The sequence below is a fragment of the Nesoenas mayeri genome (assembly GCF_963082525.1).
Source record: "Nesoenas mayeri genome assembly, chromosome: 14".
Lineage (NCBI taxonomy): Eukaryota > Metazoa > Chordata > Aves > Columbiformes > Columbidae > Nesoenas > Nesoenas mayeri.
Genome location: NC_137556.1, coordinates 5,048,410 through 5,058,250, shown reverse-complemented (window position 1 = coordinate 5,058,250; position 9,841 = coordinate 5,048,410). Strand labels below are relative to the sequence as shown.

The following is a 9,841-nucleotide window of genomic DNA, read 5'->3' as shown; positions in this document are numbered from 1 at the left end:
ATGACTTCGTAGCTGTAGAAGAGAATAAATCTTCCTGAGGATCAAGTGGACGGGTGTTAGTGGCACACACAGCTCGACCTGTGCCCATACTTATGGGTATTTGTGTAGCTGCAGGAGTCCTGTACTGTGACCTGGTGAAGAAACAGGTGTTTTCTCTGAAGTTGGTCTGCAACCAGAACAGGAAGTGTTAAATGTACGGGAACCCATTATGAAAGATTAATGGCAGGTGGTGGAATCTGTTACGGTAAAGCCACTCTGCAGCATTAACACACGTTGCCTTGCTTCTCTTCAGAGAAATGTTTCTGCACTGTACACCCTTTTATGGATTAAAATGCAAGTTATATTGCAACCACCTTTGCCCAGGTGCCATTTCATTGCCCGGGGCTGAGGACAGGTGGAGTGAGGTCCCTGCTTGGGGAGCACAACCAGAACAACCTGGGGACTCAGGCTGGGCTGCAGAGGGAGTCCCGGGACAGAGACCAGTGGTGGCATCACACCAAGGAGTTAACTGAGGGTGCAGCAAGGAGGGAAAACATAGAAACATAGAATGTTCTGAGTTGGAAGGGACCCACGAGGACCATTGAGTCCAACTCCTGTCCCTGCATATGACAGCCCCACAGTTAATATGTCTGAGGATGTTGTCCAGTCTCTTCTTGAACACTGTCAGGCTCGGGGCCATGACACCTCCCTGGGGACACTGTTCCAGTGTCCAGCAGCCTCTGGGTGAAGAACCTTTTCCTCATGTCCAGTCTGACCCCTGCCCCCGGCACATCTTCTGCCATCCCCTCTGGTTCTGTTGGTCACTAAAGGGAAGAGCTCAGTGCCTGCTCCTCCTCCTCCCCCTGTGAGGAAGCGGTGGCCACCATGAGGTCTCCTCTCAGCCTCCTCCAGGCTGAACAAATCAAGTGACTTTAACCACTCCTCAAACGCCTTCCTCTCCAAACCCTTCACCAACTTCGTGTCCCTCCTCTGGACACTCTCTAGTAGCTTAATATCCCTTTTATCCTGTGGCGTCCAGAACTGCACACGGTGCTGCAGGTGAGGCCACACCAGCGCAAAGCGGAGCGCAGTGACCGCGGAGCCTCCGTAGTGACAGCGGAATCACCTCAGTGACCGCGGAGCCTCCGTAGTGACAGCGGAACCACCTCAGTAACAGCGGAGCCTCCGTAGTGACAGCGGAATCACCTCAGTGACCGCGGAGCCTCCGTAGTGACAGCGGAACCACCTCAGTGACAGTGGAGTCTCCGTAGTGACAGCGGAATCACCTCAGTGACCGCGGAGTCTCCGCAGCGCCCGCCCCGCGCTGCCCCCGCCCCGGGGTTCTCCGGGCGGCGCAGCGGCGCCCCCTAGCGGGGCCGGGCGGGGCCGCTGCCCGCAGCCCGGCATGGAGGAGGACGAGGGGGCTGCGGGAGGCGCGGAGCAGCGGCGGTCCCGCCGCCGGCCCGGGGCCGAGCGCTCCCCCAGCCCCAGCCGCCTGGACGTGAGCTCCAGCCGCTTCGACCCGCTGCTGGCGCTGTACTCCGCCAGCACGCCGCTGCCCTTCCCCGCCGCGCCCTGCTTCAACAACCTGGCCGAGTACGAGAGCTTCCAGCGCGGCCTGCTCCGCCCGCGCGGCCGCCGCTCCGCTCCCTCCCGCCGCGGCCCGTCCGCCGCCCGCGCCGCCCGCCGCGGCCCGCCCGCCGCCGACCCCGAGCGCATCCAGCGCCTCCGCAGCCTCATGGTCAACGCGGGCCCCGAGCAGGAGGCGGCCCAGGGTGGAGCGGCCGCCAGGCGCCGGCGGGCGCCGCGCAACGTCCTCACCAGGATGCCCCGTAAGGGCGCGGGCGGAGGGAGCGCGGTCCTGGTGAAGGGGTGGGTGAGGTGGCAGGTTGAGGGGGGCTGCGGTGGGGAAGGGGAGTGAGGTGGGGCTGGATAAGGGCTGAGGAGGCAGCCTGGGGTGGCGGGGGGTGTGAGGGCTGAGGGACCCTGGGCTTGGATGTGGCCGGAGGTGCGGAGTTGGGATGGAGCTTGGGGGACTTCGGAGGTTTGAAAAGAGCTGAAGGAAGCGGTTGGGTGACAGTGGTTTGTGTGTGGGTGGAGAGGGGGGAAATGATGCTGTTTGGGTGGAAAATGGTCTATGTGTGCTGGGTGAAAGACTGGGGGACTGTGTCCAGAAATGGGAAATGGTGCGTTCATAGAACTGATTACTCAGAGATGACACGGGTTTGTTATGGTGATGTCCTGTGTTTCATTAATTGCATTCATCCTCTTGATTTCACGGTAAAAAGGATGAGAAACTGCCGTGCTTTGAAAAGTACTCTTTTTAAACCAGGAACCAGATTTGAGTCCATGCAGCTCATGGTGTGGAGCTGTCACATGCAGGGACAGGAGTTGGACTCGATGATCCCTGTGGGTCCCTTCCAACTCGGGACATTCCGTGATTCTAAGTTGTAAATAACCGCAGCATGAGTCTGTAACTCACTGCTATATCTTGGTTACTAACTGTACAACCTGGGGGCATAAATACAGCCCTGGCATTTCTAATAACATGATGACGGAACAGTGGGTTGAGGTGGGAGGCAGCTATGATGTTGCTAAATTTATCATCTGCGATGATGATACAAGTTTCTTGTGTATAGTCAGAGTGAGAGCCCCTGAACATTAAAGGGTGCAACTTGTGCACCTACACCAAGAGCCAAACGGCATTGCAATCAAGTGAAGTATAACTTCAGTGCATTTAATTAAAATACAGAGCTTTTATTGGAGTCAAAATATCTCTTCTAATCACCAGCATCACCTTATTGTTATATTTATAAAAAGGCAAAGCCCAAGATACTCAGTTCTGAATGCCCAACACAGAATGTTTTTCATGCTTAGACGCCAAAACAATATATGCATTGCCATAGGTTCTGCATGATCCTAAACATCACGTCAGCTTAATGTTTGGCACAAATGCAGAGGTTCCCTTGGTGTAAGATTTCCAAAATAATTAACCTGAAATATTTATTTAGGATCTTAATACAAAGAATCTGTGTTTAGATTGTTATGAGGGAAATAAAAACAAAACAAAACACTTCTGTAAAAATTAGTGGTGGCCTAGCAAATAAATTACATGCTTCCATTAAGAGCATGTATTTAATATTCCGACATCTAAGGCTGGACAGCATCGACTTTGAAGAAGACTGACACAACTGACATAAAAAGTGCTATCCAGCAGTCTGGAGACTTTTAATAATAATATATAGCCAAAATTGTGTGGTTTTGGTGTAAGTAGGGGGCCTGTCTGCACAGCTGGTGGGCCAGCGCTTGAAACTTGGATTCTAGGGCCGTAGCCACCTCTGAAAATAAGTGTAATACGTGGTTTACTGTGTTGCACTGTCGTGATACTGTGCTCCCAGGTAGCTGTGATAAGGCGCTCCTTAAATTTAGTGTGTTAGACCTGTAAAATGGAGCCAAAATCTTGCCTGTCATGAGTGTGATTTCAGTAGCCATGAAAGTGCAAAGGAAGCTGCTTTAGCAGTGCCTGGTTTGGATCAGTTCAGAAGCTATTTCTAATTACTTTGCATTTACCAGGGGGCAGAGAACTCATGCAAGCGGTTACCACAGCAAAGTTAGAAAGGCGTTTGATAGTGTTCTGAGTTATTTCAACTGTTCTGACTTGCTTTGCTTTAATGTTGCCTCTTAATAAAGTCTACCCTGAGGACAAGGACTTGAACTTAACCAGAGTTTGGATCTTTATTTTCTCCTTCCTGGGGTACTTGCCTCTGGCTTACAGTAGTTTTGTAGCCATCTTCAGAATCCTGGTATTAAGCATGTGCTTATTTTATACAAATAGGGATTGGATTTTGCATACAACACCAACTAGGTAACTTTTCCTTATGGATTGAAGATGTATTAATACTGGTACTTAACAGCATCAAAAGCCACAGGCAAATCTAGCTGTGTGCAGACCCTGGTCATTGCAGGCTTTGATGCTTGCAGAAGAGATATGTTGCAAAATTAAATTGTGTTGCCGGTTTAATTGTTTTCTGAGAAGCAGATACCAGATTGCTGAAAGGTTTTTGGATGGTGTGTTTTGCCCTTTTAATCAGATGAAGTTGGAGGTTTTCCCTGGCGAACTGGAACTTTACACAGCAAGGAAAAGCGGGAAGGGCACGGGTGGTCTAGAAGTGGTAGAGCTGGGGTGTAGCATTTTCCACCAAGCTTAATGGGGCGTCAACAAGCAAAGGCATAGTTGGAAATAAAGATTATACTTGGATTTTATCATAGAAAAAAATTCCTGTGTAAAAGGAATCTAAAATCTAAACAAACCCTCAGATCTAAAATCTGAAAAAAAGCTAAAACTAAAACAATCATGTAAATTTCAGGTTGGTGAGTAAAAATACTGTTATCTGATTAAAAGCATCAATCTGTTGCAGTGATGGTGTCATCTGTGGTTCCTGTCATGGGCCTGTGAATTCAGAACAGAAGTTCACGGTTAGGCTGAATGAAGCACAGAGGCTTCTGAAAAGATCCCCATAAACACAAAGCTGGGAGGTACTGAGACAGCTTATGCCTTGTGTGAAAGCAATTTTCTCCAGCTACCTGGCCAGAGAGAGCTGGCATGAAGACAATGGATCTCAGAAAATAAATGTGATTAGGTTAATTCAGAAGAAACTGCTTTAGATTCCCCTGCTGTGCCTAAGAATTACCATGCAGCCAAATACTGCAGGTCAGCTGTCACACGGTAACATTATGTACTCACAGGATGCATTTTCTAGTGTGTAAATCAAATCTTGAATACATAGTCGCTAAAGCACAAGGTGAGAGGTCATCTCCGACTTGCATATTTTCATCAATCTGAAGAACCGTGTGAGATTTGAGAGCGGTGCTTCCCCCTGACCCGCAGTTGGAATCGCGCAGCAATCCTGCGGCTGCGTTTGCACAAGCAGACAAGTACCTGCAATTTACCACTGGAACAGCTTCACCACGGCACGGGTGGAAATTTTAAAGTAAAAATATCTACCCCTCTAGGTAATTTCCACTTTGATTTATAGTGTGTAGATAAAGCTTGTGTTTGCCAGGTATGTTGTATATTTTACTGAATTCCTTTGGTTTTGCCCCAACTAAAAGCATTATTGTTCTGTAGGTCAACATGGTTTCATTGGTGGCTGCTGCTTATAGTAATTTTATTTCTTTGCCAACGACTTGTACATCGTTGAAGGATGAAGACTTGCATGCCTTTGAAGGATGTTCAGCTGTCTACTGAAGGTTTTAGCTGAAACAATATGTTTTCATCAACTTAAACTGATCCAACTTTGAGTCATCTGTTGCTTCAGAAATCTTATAAAGAAAAGGAACACATCTGAGACAACACCTTCTTAACAGATCATAACTCACCTGAGATAGCCTTAACTAGGCATTTGTCTTCTCTGCAAAACTCTGTTTTTGTGAGCTTTCTGTTCCCTCTGAACCACTTTTATTTAAGATTAGCATTACTTAGTATGTTTTTGAAATGCAGCAAAAAGATTTTCAGCCACAGCTGATTTGGCTGTGGGTTATGTCAAGTGAAACCTTCATATTCGGTGAAGCCATTTCTGTCCTCACAGTAAGGAGAGTTTTGGTTGTCTGGTAATTACAACTTAATTACAACTGCAGTGTGTTACAGTGCTCTGGGGCTTCTCCTTTCCTTTGATGTGAAGACAAGTGTTGTACCAAGATCTGCTGTACTTCTACATAGAGTAGATTTCTGCATGTGATATATATATATATATATATATATGTATGTATTTTGTTGCAGATGGGTGATGTTCTCTTTCTGTTTCAGTCCACGAAGGCAGCCCCCTGGGAGAACTTCATCGCTGTGTCCGAGATGGCGTAAAAATCAACGTCCACATCCGCACTTTCAAAGGTCTTCGTGGAGTCTGCACAGGATTTTTGGTTGCATTCGACAAATTCTGGAATATGGTAATTATTGTTCCACCCGCTGATTTGTAATGGCTATTTTGAAAGCTTGAAATTTGCAACACGTTTAAGCAAACTACATTTTGAGAAGGTGAATGTGGTAGCGAGGTTCATAAAGCTGTTTTGCTCTGGCACTGAGCGCTGGGTTTCAGACGTAAGTGATGGTTGATGCTGGGTTGGTACGTCTGAGAAGTGCCTGGACATCTTAGAAAGATTTTAGGTGAGAGAGCAGCTTCGAAGTGTTCCCAACAGCTCTAAAGGTTTTGTATAAGAACTCAGGAAGGTGGAATATGAGGAATATCAGAAGCTTCCAAAGCTTTCTCTGCAAAACCTTATCTTCTTATAGTGGTAGTCACTTCTCTGTTTTCTTTCACTACCACATCACTGAGATGTCAGTGGCAGAAGCTTTTCCCTGTGTTCTATCTCATGCAGATCTCAAAGATCGTGAATGGGAAAGCATCTATGAAATACTGGTGAGCGTGGGGCTGTGAAAAGTTTGGAAATAGGTGACGGGGGGAAAGGATTTTGCTGGTGAAGCTCAGAAAGATTTTGCGAGTAATACAGAGTGGATGTTAGGCTTTGCTGTTGCTTTTACACCTCAGTATAACTTAGATAATTAAGAAGCCATGTCCAAAGTACAGCAAGAGCATCATTTCATAATGCTATGACACAAAGCTGCTCCAAAGCTGCTTCATGTTTTCTTTTAATTTGGACCTTTTGGTTTCTTTTATCTTCTAGGCCCTGACAGACGTGGATGAGACATACAGGAAACCAGTAATGGGCAAAGCTTTCTACGCAGAACCTCAGCTCACACTAACCCGGGTAGGTGACCATCTCCAGTTTTCGTCTTTTTTTTAGGATCTCCTTTTTCAAAGTATTAAAAGGGGTATATTGATTGGAAAGCTATATTTACATTTGAAATATTTTACCTTCTTCTATTACAGCTGTCTTTAAAATGACTTGAATGATGGGGAAGGAGAGAGTTTTCTGACCTTTTTGAAAGTATTTTTGCCATAGTTCAGTGTGAGAGAAGTTCACCTTAGAGTTCCTAGTCTTCAATCACAGTTGCTGCTGCTGCTTAGTGCAATAAGCTGATCTTCTGTAAGCTCATTCTCTGTGGGTTTTGATTTATTTGTGCTCTGCATTTTTTGCACCTGGGACTGATCTGGTCCACATTTGTCCTGCCGTGTGATTTGGCAGCACATAACATAGTAATGTTCATGGAGCAACAGTCTCCTGTCTCCAGCCAACGAAACAGTACGTCTCTTTGGTCACTCTGGTCTAGGTACTGTGAAGCCCAAGATTCTGCATGTTGCTCCAAAGCGACAATCTCTAGGATCCAGCCGCAAAGAACAACATGTTTATGAAGTTGAGAACTGAAGAGATGATAGATGAACTTCTGAACAATGAAGGGAAAAAAAAAGTGACAGGGCTGTGCCTGTTGAATGGCATCGCTCTGGGCCTTTTGAACATCAGAGAGGCATCACAAAGATGCAGTTTCATTGTGAGGAATTAGCTTTCAAATTCCTGTCATTTAAATGTATTTTCTGATAGATCCCACCCTTCCTTTTTTAAAGATGAATTAAAAGTAATGGAGTTGTCATTGTTTCTTTAGCCTGCCCGGACAGGGTCTGGCTTTCCATCCTATTGCTGGGAAGGCTAACTGAGAATCCTTTGCGCTTGTCAGTGTATCATAAAAGCTTGGGTGCTGACAGAGTCAAAGCAGTTTCTTTTCCAGTTTCATCACCATGTATTCTTAGATTAATGAGTTCATTCAGTGCTTTGAATTTGCTGCTCTATCTTTTATTATTTTTCTATTGTTTCTAGTCTGCTCATCTCCTGGAGTGCCCAAGCAGCCTCTTTTAGTTTGTTTTGGAGAACACAAAAGGTCCATCACTTTTTCAGTGTACACTCTTTACTCCCCTTGTCTTGGGGATTCATGTCCTGCCTAAGGACAGAAGGATGGAAATCTCTCTAATATCTGACAACATTACAAGAACATTGGGGAAAGTGAACTAATGGAGGAACTTGGTTGCTTTCTGTTGTTCCTGACCAAAGTTAAATGCTACTGCACATCTGAATTGCTCCCCAAATTAAAGACACTCACGCGCATGCAAGAGATCCATCACCTTATGTCGCAGCTTGACTTTGACAAGAAAATATAGTATTTATTGCTGGGAAAGATTCTTTCACTGATTTTGTATTGTGAGCTCTGATTTGGGATTGCACACACAAATACCATGTGGAAATGCCAAATAAGCAGCCTCTCTTGTTTTATAAATGTGGTCACAAACACAAATGTTCTTTTACAGCTGTTTGACAGACTCAAGCTGCAGGAGTCCTCAGTCAAGAAGGGCGCTGACTCAAAAACTGTCTCCGACGAGCTGGCCCTGACAAGTGACTCTCAGACGCTCGGGCGGAAAGTTGGATCAGGACGAGGGAAAGCGGAAGATGAGCGTGAGAAACAGAAACGCTCGGGCAGAGCTGGAGAAAAGAAGATGCCAGGTGACAGTTTGCATCTGGCTGCCACAGGTGAAGCGGATGTGGGCAGCGGGACTGCCCACGCAGAGGGGGCCAGCGCTGGCTCTGCCCGTGCGAGAAGTCAGTCACGGAGAAAAAGGCGGCCCAAAGTGGATTATCAACAGGTGTTCACCCGTCACATAAACCAGATTTTTATTCGAGGAGAGAATGTCTTGCTTGTTCATTTAGCACATTGACTTGGCTGAGCCTTCGTCAGCGTATTTATTTGATAGCATGAATTGCGGCTGCAGCTCTCATTGCTATTTAGCGTTCTCATTAATTATGATGGTACCATGACTGGTTTCCTGTCGTCATAACAAGGTAGAGGAAATAATTCTAACTGGAGCATCCTGAGCTGGATGCCAAGGCAGCCTCCTTAATTCTCCATTGGGGGTCTCAGGACGAGGTCAGTAAGGCAGTTGTTTCTGGGAGGTGAGGGAGGTAAGCACAGATCCCACTGCTCCTGAAAAAGATGCAACCTGGAGAGGGTTGGAAGAGAATTTCGGTGTACTCAGTTAGAGCATCTAATTGTGGCACACACATAAAGAGCTTAAGATTAGCTCTCTACCCAAAGTGAATCACAAATGCTTTTTTGCATGTTCTGAATAATCTCAAGAGACGATTGCTAATGAAACCAACAGTTTATCTGCAGTTGTTACATGGATGTGTTATTTTGAAGACATAATACTGACAGTCATTTTGAGATAGTATATGAAAAGGTGAAGTGACATACTACTGATGGCCGTTAGCCTCTTTGCCATAGGGAGCTCTGTAATGCCCTGTGTGACCTCTATTGAAAACTGCTCTTTTTCTGTGAATGATGGCAAGACTTGAATTTATTTTCCATATCAAAGCTTCGGCTTCTGTTTGTAAAGGTGTGCTTTAGCCCTGTGTCACCAGCAAGCAACTAATGTAGCTGATCCAGGGACCTCCGTATTTGGAGTTTATCTGGGAATGTTGTGGATGCAGATGGAAAATGGTACTTTTATATTCCAACCATTCGCTATTTAGTGTGATAGTGAAGTTTGCAGAGATATAGTTATTTCTTCTCAGATTTAAGTGTTTGTGCTGAGCACAACTGTACTGTATCTAAGCGCCTTTCAAGTCCCCTCTGTTGAAACTAGAGGTGCTGTGTCTCCAGCGATTCTCATAGAGCAGAAATCTTCATGGGTCTTTCCTATCCATATGAGTGATGCATCATCTAATTCCAGTTGAACTGAGCTTTGGAAGTGTGCCTAGAAATGTTTTGAAGTATGAAAGTCAAACTCAGCTCATCAGTGGTTTTATTTTAGCAAGGTTGTTAAGCTACAGTAGATCAGGCCAGGCTTTTGGCAGCTCTAAACTGCTTTTCAAAAGCTACATGCAGAAATGTGAGGGTAAATGAAACTGTTCTGTTATC

General features: G+C 45.9%; 1 protein-coding gene across 1 annotated transcript; it reads left to right on the top strand.

Annotated features, from left to right (window-relative positions):
- Positions 1-1,384: 1,384 nt before the first annotated feature.
- On the top strand, positions 1,385-8,639 carry LSM11 (LSM11, U7 small nuclear RNA associated; the record flags this gene model as incomplete). The annotated part of the gene is made up of 4 exons (XM_080353595.1): positions 1,385-1,811; positions 5,786-5,925; positions 6,661-6,744; positions 8,235-8,639. 4 exons carry the CDS (start codon positions 1,385-1,387, stop codon positions 8,637-8,639), a joined length of 1,056 nt encoding a protein of 351 aa, XP_080209721.1.
- Positions 8,640-9,841: the final 1,202 nt, after the last annotated feature.